This window comes from Amblyomma maculatum, unplaced genomic scaffold, assembly GCF_055883805.1.
Source record: "Amblyomma maculatum isolate TAMU_Amacu unplaced genomic scaffold, ASM5588380v1 scaffold_13, whole genome shotgun sequence".
NCBI lineage: Eukaryota > Metazoa > Arthropoda > Arachnida > Ixodida > Ixodidae > Amblyomma > Amblyomma maculatum.
The window spans coordinates 12919262-12937439 of record NW_028146738.1 but is presented as its reverse complement, the minus strand read 5'-3'; the positions used below and the strand labels follow the sequence as shown (position 1 = coordinate 12937439).

Genomic DNA, 18178 nt, shown 5'->3' with positions numbered 1-18178 from the left:
ATAACAAAACCAATTTCCTGATCTGTTTTAATTTACAAACTTTGAACGACTGCGATCTAATGATAATACCGAGGAATGCCTTCCTTTGCCCTGCTTTCACCAAACTGTGCCGTGCAGAATGAGATTTGTAATTTTGAACTGAATTCACCAGATGGAGGGTGAAGCAGTGGATGCCCTTTACCTGCTGCAGCAGTTTGCCGAAACACGAGGGGATGGCAGATGGACTGTGCGGAATGATCGCCCATCATTAAGTATTTATCCCTTTATAACAACCCCCCAGGATGCACTTCAAAATAAAGAGGAATCAGTGTGGTCACTACTTATTAAGTGCATGCAAGCAAAGGTCACAGACTTCTTTGCAGCCTTCTAATTGTCCCCTGTGGCATACAAGACAAGTAAAAGTGGTACCTGCCTAAGAACAAAGCAGTTGCAAGCGGTGAACGGCAGAAGTAAGCAGACATGTTAAGCAGTTCTTCTGGTAATAGATCTGCCAGTACTAAGCAGCAATGAGATCCCAAAATAATTTCATTCGAAACTCTTAATCTTGACCTCTGTGGCTGAAGAAAACATACACTCGCCAAGTACACAAAAAAAATAATAAATGCTTTACAACATGACATTTCAAGACCAACATCATGTTTTAAAGAGCAACTGCGGCGATTTTTCAATCATACTGAGTTAATGATTGATTTATATTGCTGAAGGCTCTGCCACCACACTACCCGATTACATTTTTCACAATACGCAAGCAATACTTTTAAATAAACAAAGTTTTTAAATAAACAAAAAACTTGAAACGAAATTGAAACTTCCGCGTGGGGCCTCACTGCTTTGCATGATATCACATGACAAAACAGGTGAGCAGCCGAGCCGCATGCACCCGCTCTGCCGAGGTGCACCAACGTCAATCGCTGCCGCGTACGGCACAATGTGAAATGTGAAACATTTTGCGATGTTGGTGAGTCGCCTCGATGTCATCGAGCAGCGACAGCTAGATTAGTCATTCAAATGCAAAAAAAAAAAACAAGCAATATTTGGCATGCACGGCCAATGAGGGCAAAACAAGCTAGCAATCTTGCCGTATGAAGCACTAATTCCTGAGAATTTTTAAGGCATTTATGCATTCACAAACTGCGATTCAAGTGGCTGGCATATATGAGGCGACCGATCGTTACTACAAATTCCCCTTTTTTTTTCTCGATACAGACTTTAAATCCACCTCGCTGCAAGTTAAACTATTGTCCACAGAGCAATACCCCTGCCACATAAAAAATTTAATGTCATTCCTACCAAATGGCATTTGTTCAATTTATATAATTTTTTTCTGCGCACTGCTACATGACAAAAGCTATAATGCCTTTTGCAAATAATGGCAACTGCGATGGATAAAAATTGGAGCATACACAAAGTTTTATAGGCTTTCGATATGTTACCAAAATGATTGCGCTCTGAGCGAAAGCAGCTTTCAAATTCCTGTTGACGTCTTACATGCCATACGTAACCAGCCTGCTGATCCCGACTATCCATTACAAGGCTCAGCGGCGATGCTGGCGTTTGTTTACGCAAGGGTATGGAAAGTGCACCGAGCTAGGGAGCAAAATTTTAAAGTGCACGGGGTGGACAGGATGTTTCAAATATGTGCACTTCACACACTAAAGCAAGTTTCATAAGCAACAAGCCATCTGCCATTAGTGTGTCGTCCGATGGATACAACCTTCGAGAATATGCGCCCAGCGGCGCAGCATATCCACGTAACCCCGTTCCGTTCTCGCAGGATCGTTTGCTCGGCGTAATAAATGTTAAGCGGTACACCAAAATATGACCAACCCCAGCCGCGTCAAGAAAGTCGACGACAAATTTGCAACACTTGCCGCACTGAAAGCAGCAAGCTTACCGCAATGTTTCTGCCCATGAGAGTGGCAGACAATGGCGCTCTGGCCTAAATGGTTTCACACCGAATTTGCTGCACTTTGGAATTGATAGGCACTATATTAAATGGTCTGTTCGTCAATCTAACTGTCACAGAGTAAAAGACAGATGCAATTTCGACAAACCATTAGCAGCGGAGCTAGAGTACGAGATCGGATGAGCTGAGCCACATAGCGGCAGCTGGCAGCTGCGAGCAGAAATTCACTTATCGCAGTTATCCCCAAAATCTCGTTGCAGATCAGCGATCCTCATTAAGGTTTTTTTTTTTTTTACATTAATTTATCCAATCGCGTATTATTTAAGAGATCAACAAATTTTAGCCTGCTTTTTTTTTTTTTCTGACGGTGGCTCGCAAACAGACTGCAGCAGGCGGTCTAGCTTATGTCTTGCGCGAAAATATCATTGACGCAGCATACGATTTAAACCATCGCCCAGTACTCGCAAGGCCAAACTACTGTTTCAAAACCATCCTGTGTTCGTAGCAGTCCTGCGTTTTCATTACCACCGTCGTCCGCTCGAAAACCCCTGCATGACTAAGACATCAAACTCAGCGTTGGCTGTAAAAATTTCTTGTCTGACAGCGCGAGCTGCAGGTCCCAGAGCGCTATCTTTAAAATTACTTTGTGGGAAAACTAAAGCATCCTCAACTGTGCTTTTTGGAACGCGCAATCTTGACGTTGAGAAGAACCTCTCATGCAAGTTTCTTTGATATCTGTGACCATCGAAAAGTCGCCGGAGTTGACCTTTAAAGCATCTTTTTTTTTTTCTTTTTCAGTACTTGACGAGTATATGTTTTCCTCAGCCACAATATCGGCCCATCGCCATACAGGATTCTGCCGAACCCTCGACTAAAATCTTGACCTCTGTGCACATTTATGCCTTCATCCACTCAAACAGCTGAAAACGTACAGAAGGCGTTGTTAATGTCAACTGCTATGCTCCATGGCCATGCTGGCAGTGCATGCCTGAATGCATGTTTTCAGGTGGCTGCCGCAGGGGTATTAGCGACTGCGTAAGTAGAAATGAGGCAAAAAGGAAAGGCAAGGGCAGAAGGGTTTTGGTGCACAGGGCAGGCATCTTCCTAAAGGAGGCCATGGTCAATCGAAAGAGGGGCCAACTAAAGGCATAGCCAAATCCGCATCCATAGTCTGTTTATTCTACAATACCACGCCGGCCATGTTTACAGCACACTTTGTTACAACACTGTTGAGGAGTCTGGTGCCATGACAGCTACATTTTGCTCATTTCTATGAAAAGCATTGATTAATGCACATTACTGGGAGTGTTAACTGCTCCATAATGGCATAATGCCCCATAATGGCTTCTTTCAGTGTGCAATGCAGTACAGCTTCTTTCCATGGGTTGTCGCATGTGGTAAGGCTTGACTGAACAAACAGCGAACACCACATGCCTGACCGGTGTGAAGTTTCGGTGCGCTGGAAAATGCCATGCAGATGGAAGCGATACAAGTGCACATTTCTAGAAAAAAAAAAAAAGTGAAAAGTTAATTATAGTTCGAAACGGTGTGCAGCTATAGGCTCATTTGGAAGGCTGAGCGACACGGCCAGTAGCCATCATCAGAGAGGGCTGGAAATGAAACCCCTACAATAGAGCTGTGTAGCTAGCGACACCGTAGGCCCGTAAACTGTCAACACACCTACCATTGCATACATTTAGGAGGGCCACAGGAAGCAATGTAATAGGCAATTTGAGCCTAAGGGCTAATATTTGGGCAACTGTTTGTCAAACACATGATACTTCAACATGGTGCCACCTTCGGAGCCCGGCCAAAATAACCGATGGCAACCACGGGGCATCCAAATAAATAAGCGCCCGACGCCACCAACTTACACGGGCGTTTGGTGGGAGTTCAAATGATACGAGTTAATATGGCTTATTAATGTGGTTTTACTGTACACTTTTCAGAGTGGCAGTGAAACCATTAATGACAGCAGTAAGACTAACAGCAGTGGCAGCATTTAGAAACACTGCGGTGACCTTTTTGCAACAAATTTGATACATATTTGATTTAAAAACAAACTTATCACTGCTTACGCAGTTCCTGCTTAGTCTTACTTCGTGCAGGAAAGTGTGTGGGTTATATGAGAGGACAATTTTTTTTAGTTCATGGGATTTGAAGTTCAAGGTGAGGGTTTTATGCATGAAAATACAGTATGCATGACTAATGAGGTAGTGCTGTTCCTCATAGGTGGTCAGGTTTTTGCCAAGGCTTGAAACCCTCACGAGTCTTGCATAATTAGGTGCTCACCTCCATCAGGTGCGGTGGTGCCCATGGGGGCTGTGGAGGTGGTATAGCCATGGCAGAGATCAGGTTGTCCTGGAAGAGGCCTGGGCCCCTCGCCACTTCGTTGGGATCCAGATTTGTTTGCTGCTCCTGTTCTTGCAGGTGCTGCTCCTGCAGCTTCTGTTCCTGCAGGTGCTGTTCTTGAAACTTCTGTTCCTCCTGCAGCTGCTGCTGTTCCTCCTCCTGCTGCTGCTGCTGCTGCTGTTGCTCCTGCTGCTGCGGCTGTTGCTCCTGCTGCTGCGGCTGCTGCTGCGGCTGTTGCTGCGGCTGTTGCTGCTGTTGTTGCTGCGGCTGTTGCTGTTGCTGCGGCTGTTGCTGCTGTTGCTGTTGCAGCTGTTGCTGTTGCTGCTGTTGCTGCTGCAGCTGTTGTTGCTGCAGCTTCTGTTGCTGCAGCTGTTGTTGCTGTAATTGCTGTTGCTGTAGCTGCTGCTGAAGGTGCTGCTGCTGTTGCTGTTGCTGCTGGCGCAGTAGGCTTTCTAGTGGGTGACTGCCCATTGGCTGGCCAGTGCCTAAGTACAGCAAGGGCGCCGGTTGAGGGATTCCTGGTGCAGCCAGGGGCGGGGGAGGCACATAGTAGTTCCACAAGAAGGGTGGCCCCAATGCTGGTGCACCCAAGCCTGCTGGTGCGCCCAAGCCTGCCGGTGCGCCCAGGCCTGCCGGTGCGCCCAGGCCTGCCGGTGCGCCCAGGCCTGCCGGTACACCCAGGCCTGCCGGTACACCCAGGCCTGCCGGTACACCCAAGCCTGCCGGAGCCCCAAGGCTTGCCAGTCCACCAGGCACAAAGGCTGGTGCCACCGGCTGCTGGGCAGCAGCCTGCTGCTGCCCACCGCCTTCCATTTGCTGTGAAGAAAGGGATGAGCAGCACTGCTCAGTGGTTGTCCTAGTCCATCAGAACTAAAAAAAGGCACATCCCAGGTTGTTATGCTTCGTACCATACATAACTATCAAATCATTGTCCTACCCTATACAGTTAAATCATGAAAAATGACATAACTGCTGCGGAAACAAACAATAATTTGGTATTACTGATGCATGCAGATGAAAATCCCACATATGATAAAGTGCCACTAACATCACAATACATTACCACAATAATCTGATTTCTTGATTTAATTGTTATAACCCTCATGCCTAGAGGCATTACACAGGTGGAGTGGCATACACACAAAAATGGAGAGAAAAATACAGTGCTTGCATGAATGTTAAAAAGCACCTGAATATATGATGTACAACATTAGCTAATGCTTCACAGAATTGCTCATGTTAATAACGCCAACAACTTTTGCACAAAGGCCATTCCAGTCGCAGATTGACCTTTTGAAAGAAGCATTTATTTTTGCATGTCAAAATACCCACTTTGTGATGTTGGTCAATGCAATGGGATAAATAAATTGGTTGGGGGATGAGATCATGTAGAAGCACGATGATAGTAAAATTTGTAGAAAAAGAAAATGCGGGAATTTTTTTTCTGTTTGGTTTATGGTTTATGTGATTTAACATCCCAAAGTGATTAAGGTTATGAAGGACGCCCTAGTGGAGTGGTCCTGAAATTTTCTTTAATGTGCACTGACATCACACAGCACATGGGTGCCTTGTTTTTGCCTCACTGAAAAGTGGTGGCCAAGATTTGACCTTGCATCTTTGGATTCAGTAGTCAAGCACCATAACCACCGAGACACTGCTGTGGGATGAACATTTTTCTGTGTGCTGTCAACAGTGGGAGGCAGAAGTTTTACCGAAAATGGGCTTGCTGTGCAATTGTAGTTAGCAAGAATAAAATGAACAGTGCTATTATGGACCATACTTCTCAGAATCAGTAATTAGTAAAGATGAGCACTGTGCAAACAGCAAAATTTTGGATGGGAAGCAAATTCGAACATAAAAACTGAGTGCTAATTGAACTGAACATTTTTTGAATAATTGTCAAGTTAAATTACAGATGAAGTCTTATGCAAACCATGGCCAGAAGAACGCAAATTTTTTTTAGAGGTATGTGAATAACAAATTTTTAGGTGCAAAGCAAATGCTATGAATGAATAGCACACAGAATATTTTCTAATCAATTCAAAAATTAGCACACTTCAAAATAAAGAGAAACATTTCCCACAAAACACAGCTATGAAAACAGACATATTGCAAAAAAAAATGTTTTCCCTTATCACAAGGTATCGGTAATTTGCAGCCCCTGTAAGGACTACCAAACATTAAATTAATAAGCAAGGATCATGTAGTAATCCGTTTTTGCAATTACAGTTAAATCTCTACGTAACAAACCTCCATGTAGCGAATTCCTTGATATTACAGTCTTTCGATTCCCCAATGCTGGGCCTATTGAAGTGTGCGTACATACAGTCAAACCCGGATATATCGAATTTTGGCTATATCGAACTCACGGAATATCCCCTTGAAAATTCTATGTAAAAGTATAGGAAAGCCGCGTCATATATCGAACTCAATTTCACCGGTCGTTCGATATATCGAACTCCACACCACGCACTGGAAAGTGTGCCTTTCCCAAAGACGTCGCATCACCCTCGGCCGTTTGCCGCGCGACGTTTTCAAGTCACACGCGGAAGGAATGAGGGCGGACAATTCGGCTAGGGCAGTGCCGCGCGCATTTGTGGTTGTTATCGTTTCCCGTGTGCCAGCACGTGACGTTTGCAAGACGTGCGTGAATGAACCAGAGAGAACCGGTGGGAATAAGAGGGGAAAAACGCAATAGAGCGAAGCGTAAGGGTGTGCCCATTCTTTTGCCTACCTATCTCTCTCCTTCCTCTTTCCCGGCCTTCGTTCGCAGTAGCATGCGTTACGCATGCGCCAAGCCAGCTCAGCCCGTTTTCAGACAGAACGTCTGACGCTTTCTCCAGCGTGTGTTGCGAACCCTCTGCGATCGGCGGCTGACGTGGCTATGGCGCCTGCGGAAGTTACGAAACCACAGATTTTGTTTGTTTTTTTTTTTTTTTTTTTTTTTTTTTTTTTTTTGCGAGAGTTGTCTACTATTATTGTTGCGCTGTACGCGCGGCGTAGCATAAGATATGGCGTTACGAAGCTGCATTTTTTTTTTTTTCTGCGAGAGTCGTTTATCCTTGCAAGTATGAATCAACGAAAGCACGCGGTCAGCTGCGATCATGACACTGGCTTTTAGCATTTTTCGCTTCAAACAGCATTTGCAGCATCTGTATCACGCTTTCCAATGATTTTGTGGCAGTGGACTACGCCCGCCCCAGGCGCGGCGTGATAAATCGAGCCAGGCTTGTGCAATCAAGCCATCACGGGCAGTCTGCCAAGTTCGATCCCCGCCGCCGCAGGAGCTATAAAAAGATAAACACAACACGCTGCGACGTTATCGCTGCGCAGCATCTTGGCACGCTGCCAAGAAATGAGCTGTGGATGAGATGACTGAAACTGAGTGCGACAAGCAAGCGAAAACGCTGGCGATTTCCCCCGCCACAACACAGAAACTTTGTTTTGAGCTGCCAGGGATGCAGTTCCAACGAGTTGGAAATTTTTTGCTCTGTCACTCCCGCTCGTCGCTGAGATCGCTTGCATGTGAGCGAGCTGGCCTTAACGCTGGATTTTTTTTTTTTTTCCAAATTCTTGAGTGCAAAAGCGGAGGGTGGGTTCATTATGAGAGTGAGTTGGTGAGTTGATTACGCGGCAAATACGGTATCATTTTTTCGCATCGTAAGTGCCATTCCGAGCTGATTTCTGTATATCGAATTATCGATATATCGAACTATTTCGCGATCCCCTTCGAGTTCGATATATCCGGGTTTGACTGTATTTGAAAACTCTATGCAACGAAAATGTTGTGGCGGTTGACCTTGACATAATGAATTTGTGGCCCCGACTGTCTCTTAGCTAGCGCTGAATTACTGAAAATTTGGCAGTACTCTGCAAGTTCTATTACGATAAAGCAAGAACTGACGTGAGAAGAACGTTTACAATTCCAATAAGTGCCTGCAGTTGATACAATGCGCTGTGTTTCATCATCAACAGCGCATCTACATGGTGATTAAATGCAGCACACTTGGCTGCTTTCACTTTTGGAATGTGGCACTATAATAATTCATGCTCAAAAGCAGTGAAAAATAACAGGATAAAAATAGAATATACGGGGCGAGCTCTGTGCGCCCATCGCCGCCACGCGACTGCTCACGAGATTCCGGCCCCGATAGCTCTCGTGAATCAGCAGCGGGAAGTGCGGAGTCTGTTTCATGCGGGGGAGGTGGGAATCAAGGACGGCGGGCGAGCAGGAGTATGCGTGAAGACGCAGGTGCCTCCGCCTCCTTGGCCAGTGGCGGCGTGACTGCGCACCCTCCTCTAGCCACAGCCTGGCTTCGATCAGCATGATCGCAAAACGTTCCACCATTTTGATGAATTCAATTAATGGGAATTTACTGTAAACACTATCACGGTGATCTTCCTTAATTCAATTCTTAATGTGATTTTCATTCTGCGTTGTCATTTTGAGTCTTCACGCGAAAACTGCATACAACGAAAACCTGGATGGAATGAAAAATCGCAGGCAATTTACAATTTTGTTATCACCACATTTAACTGCATTCGATAATATCCGTTATCAGTGAAAAAAAAAAAAAAGTAATATCTCAGAATCACTTAAGGTTCATATAAAAGGAAGTTTACTAAGATGCTGTCACGAAGCACTGTAAGGTGGATACCTCCTTACTGGAGGGGTCATGTCAGCACTCGATTAAAGACGAGGCTAAGCACTAGCAAAAGCCAGCACACTGCTGCGTGGACTTTAGCCGCATGCTGGCAGTTTCCTCTTTGAGAAAAAAACAAGCCAAGTTATCTAGAAATATCACAATGTTTCGATCCTAGTTTAGATCAACTTGAAATTCGTCACTCCTAAGTGCTTCAAAGGTTTGCAAACAGCTCTTTCATTATTCGAACTGTTCGCAAATAAGTGGGACAGCGAAAGTGCTGTGCAACTGAACCGAATGGAACAGCAAGTACTATTCAAAATCTATCACAAGTTTTGAACATATATACACTCCTAATGATTAGGTTACCAGAGTCAAGGGCTGAATAATGAAATTGTTTGCATTTTTTAGGTAACCTACACTTTCAGTGTCAGCATAATGCGCAGTTTGGTGCGAGTGCCAAGTAGAACGTGATAGCACATTCCATTTCGCACTCGCGGCTCCGCAGGATGTTTCGCATTCACCGCTATTGTGGAGGGTGGCAGTAGCGAACACTCTCGAAGGATAGGCTACACCAACCCAAATATCGAAGAAAGTGAAAGATTAACTCATTCCCTACTGCGCTCATTGAGTATCGTTAGCCCACTAACGATGACTTCGCGCACCAATTTTGAACCCTTCCGCGTCGCTCACGGACACGCTATAATATCTAGCGTGTAGTCGGATAACTGAAGCTTAGATTTTATTGCTGCTTACATTTTTTCCAGTGAGGTGGCTATTTCTGAACGCGCTTCAAGCACACAGCAGCGTCGGAGTCGCATGCGAGAATGGTGGCATCCACATCGACAGCTCGGAATCCGCATTGATGACGCGCGCTTCAAAATGTCTCAAATCTCCCGATTCCACACTGTGTACGACAGATTTTATCGATGACCCAAGCAGCAGTGACTCTGAAGATGCTGTCTTATCGTCAGAATTCAGTTCCGACCCCGATAACGATGGAAACCAGCCCGAAACATCGGCGGCCAAACTTTGTTGACCTGTTTTGCATGCGCCTGGGACCGCTCTAAATGTTTTGTTTCTGTTGCTGGTGTCATTTATCTCATTCCCAGGGTGTCAACGTCATTTGGGCCCGATATCTTGCCTCCCACAAAACAGGGAGTGGCGTTCTGCCTAAGAAGAGAATCTGGCATCCGTTTCGGCTTGACGCTTTGCTGCGGCCCGTGTTGATTGCTCATTTTGCATCAAGAAAATTATTCAATGCTGCACTTTTATTTTTTCACGGGGAGTGGCCAATATAATTCTGTGCATTTAGCATATCTCGAAAAATTTTAGAAGTTTTTGCTGTTTCATTTACAAGTACATTTCGTCAAGTTTTGTTCAATTTTTTCTAAAATCTGGATTTTGGGGAATTATATTGTGTGTTACAACCCATAACTTCATAGTCAAAGTTGTGTGGCTAAAAAGCGAATCTATTTAGCTTTCTTTTCGTGTATTGTATACAATTTTTCATGATAGTTTTTCAAAAAAAAAAAGAAAAAAAATTCTACTGAAACCTACCGAAAACGGCCATTTTCCTCACGGTAGGGAAAGAAAAACAGCTGCCGCCGTAGCTCAGTGGCAGAGCACTAAATGCGAAATTTGGATGTCGTGGGTTCAGATCCCACCACCATCATGTGGTTGTTTTTGCTTCTGCTTGCTAAATAAATACCTCCACAATTAATTAATACTTCACATTCATCAAAAGCAAAGAAAAAGGGAGGAAAAAAGAACCCCTATGTTTTCCTTTGCATAAGTGGCTGTTAGCTCCCTTTTTAAGGGGGGACATGGGTCTTAAAACTAACTTTATTATTTACTGCCCAAATGTGATGAAACCTCACAGAAATGATCAGTTTTTTCTGCTGATTTCGAATATGCAAAAATTTCTCTTCTCGGGATATTAGTTCTAAGGGTATTAGAGAATTATTGCTATTGTCTGCTCAAACAATAGAGGAAAAAATGCTCATTAGAAATTAATTTTTAATATACAGGTAGATACTATAAAGTATAAGGAATGCAATGTTGGAAGCGCATTTTTTATTTTCACTTCAAGACCCGGCTCCCCTTAACTTGAAATCCTTACACAGTTGCCATGCCTGTGAGTGCGAAGTTCAGTGGGCTGCTAAATCTCTATTATTAGCTCAATTTTAAAACTGCTTCCAACATTGCACTCCTTACACTTTATAGTATCTATCTGTATATTAAAAATAATTTCTGATGAGCATTTTTTTCCCTATTGTTTAAGCAGACAATACAATAATTCTCTAATATCTTTGAAACTAATTGCCCTAGACGATAAATGTTTGCATATTTGAAATCAGTAGAAAAAACTGAACAATTCTGTGAGGTTTCATAAAATTTGGGTAATAAATAACAATACCAATTTTAAGACCCATGTCCCCCCTTAAGTGCCGCATAACAAAGCCCCTCATTTCCACTGCATTCCGTCTCAGGCCACATGTAATATATAGCTGAAATGAAACTAACATTTTCTAAACCTCAGCAAAGCATTATTATTTTTATCAGGCGAGGGGAGTCTCAAAAATTGCAAAATATTTGAAACAATTATGATGATTATAATGCAATCGCAAACTCATCAAAGGATGACTCAGGCGTCGAATTATCCTTAAAGCAGTTTTTTTTTTTTTGCATCTTCCTTTTTATATTTGCGGTCACAGCCTCTTATACAAAAAAATTTCAACTCTTGAACGAGCAATATTGGTAACTTGGTAACGGTAACAAGAATTAAAATCTGTCCAATAAATTCCCTCCTACCAAGCCAAAGTGCTGCTGTGGCTGTGGAGGGGGCATTGCTGGTACTCCTGGATCGAAGGTGAGAGGAGCAGTAGGACCATTCAGATGCTGCCCATTGGCTGGATGGGGGAGGCGAAAATTCCCTCGGTTGCCGCTGTTGGTGGCTAGCTTATGGCTGCAGGGAACAAAAAACAGTTGGGATAAAGGTCTCATGCTGGACTAGGAAACAGATTCCACATGACAATCTGGTTGAAACCTGCGAATCCAAAAATGAATAGCTGATGGAAGGACAGATAGCTCCAGAAAACTGCCCATGTGCTGGCTACAAAGAAAGGACCAGCCCACCACATGGTGATCAGTGAAAGTAGGTTCAATGCTCCCCTTTCAGATTCCAACTCAATACAATGCACACAAAAGTTACTGACACAGTACTTGTTTCCTGCCTGAAAATTACCTTTGACAGCCCTGCAGGCTCAAACTGATCCTCAGTAAATGCATTTCAAGGACATGTCCCCGATTCAAAACAGGCATTTGAAGTTCTAAAGTCACTAGATGCGAAGGTTAAATGTTGTATGTTAAGCCTGAAACCAGGCCCACAGGATGCATGAACAGTCTTTTTGAAAAATTTAGAGCCCAGGAGGTTTGCTTCTTAGCCACACCATGCGGCTTGTAATGCATTCTCAGTGTTCCAAATCTCCTGAAGGTAAGAAGATTTTCTGCCCTACTTTCACCAACTGCAAGGACTTCCATGAATGCTAAAGAAGCACTACATACGATTGAAGCAGACTCCGTGAGCTCCAAACTTTTGACAAAGACTACCTGAATTTTACATTGCACACACACACAAAAAAAAGGCAGCAGTAACAACATTAAAACAGTACAAACAGAAATGATAACAGAGACAAGACACAAGGGAGCTTCAGCACTGACAACAAAAGTTCTGATGAGGAAAGTGCACTGGGAGAGGTGTCAATCCCGTGCAGTATTACAGTTGGTCTCTGCACAGTGTGTTACACACAACTTCAAACAAAGTTTTAAAATGTGTGCCCAGCCAATGTACTCATTGACCTCTGCCGGCTGTGAGCGCGAGGCCATGTGAGGTGAGCAGAGCACTCCTCTCCCTTTTTCGCGTGTGCTTCCCTCTTTTGGTGGTTTTTCACCCTGGCACATGAGTGGACATTCACTCACTATGGTGGCTGTTTCTGAGTGTTGTTTTTGCAGTGTATAATCACTCCTGTGGAATAAGGGCCGTCCTCGAGTACGCAACTAAGGTCTCTCCCCTCTGGCCCGAACCCATCGTAGTGGCAACTTATCGCACCATAGGTGCTAGAATGAGGCTTCCGTACAGCACACGAGTGCCTGGCTTTTTGTCTCCATCGAAAAGCAGTCGCCGCAGCCGGGATCGAACCCATGTCCCCAGGAATCAGCAGTCAAGCAACCTAATTGTACTTGAATCGTTTTAATTGAATAATAATTTGCAGTAACATCCACTGGAAAAAGCAAAAAGATTTGCTCACTAGAATGCCACCTGTGCATTTACAAGACTTGTTGTCATGTGCTACACCCATGGGCCATAATGGAGGAACCCAATCTTTTCATGAGGTATCGAATGACATTCATTAAAGACCTAATCTGCAATGGTATATGAGAGGTTGCCTGAAGTAGAGGTTGAAACTGAAACGTCTCAACTTGAAAGCTGACGGACATACTGAGCACATACTGAGCATAGCTGGCACTGAGCTGCCATTGCCACAGAAGGTGCAGGTGGTACCTATAACTCGTATCAACACAGCTGGCTGCAAACAACTAGTAAAGAAAAAAGTAGCTCAGGTGGAGACAGGGTTCCAGGAACTTTATCTTTGGATTAAATATAATGAAAATGGACAATCAAATTTTTATGATGACTCTGAATATGCAATCACTTTTCTGATATGTCAATTAGTTCTGTACACTGTTAGACATTTTCACTCCATTTTCAAAAACAACAGAAAAATAAAACACTGGTCAGAAAACTTATTTACCTGTGGCTAGGTAGTACATGGTACGAGGAATACAATGTATGAGCACTTGTTTTATTCAGCTAATACTAGTTATTTTACAACTTGTAAAGCTGAATGTAGAGTGGACTGGCTGACGAGCAGTTTAAATCTGAGTACACAAAAAAATTTGCAAGCAGAAATGGAGAAATCAAGTTCCAACGTTGTATTCTTTATTCCAATAGCGGCATGTTATAATATAAACTACTCCTTTACCTGGTCTAGATGCAAAGTTATCCTCCTTGTAAACAAGCGAACACTATTATATAAACCGTATTACAGTGAAAGCTCAATTCAAACCTCGATAATTCGAATTTTCGGACAATTCGAACAACACTACTTGGTCCGGCCAAGCTTCATAGAGATCTGTGTAAAACAAAGCCCGTTAATTCGAACGCGAGTCGGTTCTGCTACAAATAATTCGAACTACGCGCTGCCGCGTCGAGGCGGCTTGGCGCACATCACGCAGCGAAAAAAAAAAGAAAAAAAAGAAAACACCTCCGCGATCGGTAGGCATAATTAGAGGCTGCGCATGTCCAAAATGGGGGCAGAAGATGGAACCAGGTAAAACTATGGAAGAGCAGGTAAAACTTAAATGGCGCCATGACCGGCGTGGCGGCCGGTGGCGTTGGAGGGAGGGGACGGCGGCCGCGGCAAGGTCAGTGCATGGCCGCGCGGCGGCGGCTGCCTGCTCTCTCTTCTGCGCAACCTCCGTACCGTAGCTCGCAACTAAATACTCGTTAATTCCAACCCTGTTAATTTGGAAATAGGGATGAGTACTGTCGGCGCGGTCCCAGCCAACGGCCATAAAAGGCGATGATCTCGGATGGGCACTATGGGTTAAACTTTTTTGCGCTAGCCATCCATCCTTCCACGCATCAGTCGTCAACGGAAACACACGAGTCAGCCGCGATCATGACGCCGGCTTTTAGCACCGTTCGTTCCGATGATTGGAGTGGCAGTAGACGGCGCCGCCCGCTCCAGCAAGATAGAGCGAACGTACTGAAAAGAAGGCTTGCACAACCGGACAAGCTCGCTTTCCTCTCCCCTGCTGGAGCTAAAGTCAAAAGATAAACACGCCGTTATCGCTGCGCAGCATCATGGCGCACTGCCAAGAAATGTGTTGTGGACCTTGACGGCGCGAAAAGGAGGGACGCGCTAACGACTGACGCCTTTAATAGAGACTTTTAGTATAGCGTATGGACGCTTTCGTACGATAAACGGCAGCAATTTATGGGACGCTACTCTGTGTGTTGCATCGGCGCTTTTAGTTGGCCGTACGAAAGCGCGAACGCCAACTACAGTGGTGACATCTAGATTTAAAATAAAAAAACACATTCAAGCTTTTTTTTTTGTCCCTAGCCAAAACCAGCCAAGTCGCACCAGCATTTTAGCCAGTTTCTTTGCTGCGACAGTTTCGTTATGGTGGCTAGAAGGGGGCAGTGTGACGGGCGACGTACCCGCGCCTTGTGAGAGGAAGGCGCGATCCGCGATGAAATTTCCCGGCGCCGCAAGGGGCGCTGCAGCGCTCTGGTGTGCATGGGGAACCAGCCGCTGCGGGTGCGGGCGAGGTCTGGGACGCGTGGACTGCACTTGTTTGCACGTGGACCGCGAACGATTTGAAGCTGATAGTAACACATGTACCACAGCGAAGTGGGTGATTTTGTGCTGATCCTGTGTTATGCAGTAGATAACACTGTGCGCACTCGTGGCGCAAAAGCGCGAACATGTTTTGTACCAGGGCGCAGTAGCAGGTACAAAGCGCGCAAAGCCGAAACCCCCTTTTCAGACCACCTAAATATGTAGCATAACGTGAACTGGGGTTGCGAAATATCAAACGTGCTGACAAGGAGCTGACGACTAATTGTGTCTCGTTTGCGAACGCATGGCATATTAAGTCAGGACAAGTTTTTCGGTATGGAATACTCGAGACAAATCTTCACCCAAGACCTGCGAAGTTGCTCGTAACTATCATCTGCCCTAGTTTCTATAACCTTGCCCGTCCTCAGAAACAGAAGAATATTCAAGCCAAACTTAATTGTTACGCTATGCCTTTGCTGATTAACAGCTGAAAATAATATTTGAATACGCTGGACATGTTTATATTTCAGGACATATGCTCGAAGCATTGTGATGCTGGCTCTCTTATTCAGCTGTGCCTCAGTTCCGGCCGCAATAATGTGGGTGAAACAAGGGATAGCCAGCTTATCTTTTACATGGCAGGATGTGTGACACAGAAGTTTAGCAGCACAATTTCTTGCCAGAATTGTGATTAGTCACCCGAGCAGCAGCTGAATGCAAATAAGATCGCTGTGCACGCAACAATTTTTATAGGGGAGGCTTATTTTACAGCCAGGGACAAAAGTTTGAGGGATGTTGGCTCGTGGAATTGTGTGTGTGTGTGTGGGTGGGCGGGCGGTGGGTGGGGTCGGGCAATTGTGAAGAAAACTTTGTGGAGTCATGAGGGGACATGCACGCTCCATTCAGAGAAAAAAAAATAAAAATCAGAAGACAAACTAGCGAGGCAACGAAGAAATAAATTTTTCCCACAAATCCCCACCCCCAAACGTTTGTTCCTGGCTGTAGCATATAGAACTACGCTGGCCGGCTTTAGTAGGGGACGCATTCACATTTTTTGTCAAAAAATGAAAATGTTTTATGCTTTCAGTGTGCATGATTTCGCGCAGTTTCTCAGCAGTCTAACAAACTCCACCAAGTGGGATGCGTGATGCGTGATAAAGAGGTTACTGCAAAATGTTTCCAGTTTGTGGTGCTAACTATGAATTCTTTTTTGTTACTCTTTGAATAAAGAACAAGGCTCTTCAAAATGAGCGCCAGAAACATTTGAAGTTATAAACAGAGTGAATTCGAAGCAGAGCCATTAATTCGTTGTTCAGTTGCTCTGACGTCTGCATTTGTATATTGTATTAATAAAATAAACGTCATTTATGCTCTTGTGGACATTTTGTGCAAATGATTTATTTGCCTTAATTGTAATGAAGTGTTTCCTTTGGTCTTGTGGATTTATCCAGCAAAAGCAGTGATGGAAAATATTTAGTGCATGATATGAGATGCGCCAGAACATCCACAAGTGCACCTATTATTTATGAGCTACAGCTTCCAAGTAACGTAGCCATAACGGCATGTTGCTGGTGCATGCAGCCCGACGAACAGAGCACTGTCTGTTCATCGTCCTGTCTGTTTTACGTTTGTCTACTTGTTAGCATGTCTTAGTGCACTGAGAACTAATTTGCTACTACATCCTTTTTTTATTTTTTTTTCTGTGGCCACTCATTATATTTTCCGCGGCTGCAGCCGAACTCCAAAGCTCCCAGTCAGAGTTCCGAATCGTTCGTGTTCGTTGTCCATGTTCACTTTTGCTATCAAGCTTTTAGTGAAAACTAAATGCGTGCAGAGTTAACATTCTGATATGCGTTCTATTAAAGCTTGCTCTTCCTAAATTGCGTCGCTAAACTCCATTTGCGTGCACTGATGGAGAAAACAATGCATCTTTTCATCTCCGATCTGCAAACATTTCATCGTGTTGGCATCGCACCAGAATAAAAATTCAAACGCGACACACAATTCACGCGACGCGTGCCTGGTGCCCTGTGCCGCCCCCTCCAACCGCCGCGACGGCTGCACACCAGCTGCAAGTAGCGCCATCTATAGCTTTCATCGCTCCCCTGTGCGCCTCGCCGGCTCCCGCCCATCACACTGCCCCCTTCTAGACACCATAGTTTCGTTGTACTCCCAACGTTGGTATTCCCATGTTGAATACTTGTATTGCCGTCATGGTGAGTACCGGCTGCCTTTCAGCCCCGTACTGCCAAACATATTTTTACGAATACACACGTGTAAGCAGTCAAGCTAAGGCGATCCACTTCATGGCGTTGCCATGCCAACAAAGCAACGCTACTCGTCAAGCTTAGGCACTGCCGCCGTTCAAAATAAAAAAACAAAGCAAATTATTCACTAATTATTGGAGCTGAATGCTACACGAGGCAAAGCGAAGACCCCGTGTGTCATTTATAGGCGGCAGCGCGCCCAAAAACGCGGTAACGAAGACAAATTCACTCTGAAGCGGGCGGCCTGGACGCCGCCATCTTGTCAACGCTCATCTCCCATCGTACGCGAGGGCCGGGCACGATAAACTCAAGTTTCGGCGTACGCTGGCCGATTGTACGAAAGAGCTCGTTCTCGGGTATCGTATAGCGCATGCGCAGTGCGTGTCACAATATTTTTGGCGTGCGCTATTCCTCTGCGTGTGTTTGTGTACGCTATACTAAATGTCTCTTATTATCTTTTTTTTTTCCCCTTCAGATTCGTAGGCACAAATTGGGGCTAGGCGGGTTCATTATGCGAGCGAGTTTGTTACCCGACTAAATACGGTACATTTACCATAATACAAATGGTTTTGGTCAGTTTTTTCGAAGCCATTTGATAAT

At 44.6% G+C, this 18178-nt stretch overlaps 1 protein-coding gene across 3 annotated transcripts in view; it reads right to left on the bottom strand.

The window, feature by feature from the left end:
- The window catches only part of LOC146172216 (uncharacterized), a 139041-nt gene that overhangs the window by 48634 nt on the left and 72229 nt on the right, over positions 1–18178 (bottom strand). For all 3 annotated transcript variants that reach the window (XM_084585739.1, XM_084585737.1, XM_084585738.1), the window contains 2 exons: positions 11716–11869; positions 4199–5074 (listed from right to left, as the gene is read on the bottom strand). In XM_084585739.1, the coding sequence (XP_084441865.1) occupies positions 4199–5074; positions 11716–11869 (1030 nt within the window). The remainder of the gene's footprint in view (positions 1–4198; positions 5075–11715; positions 11870–18178) is intronic.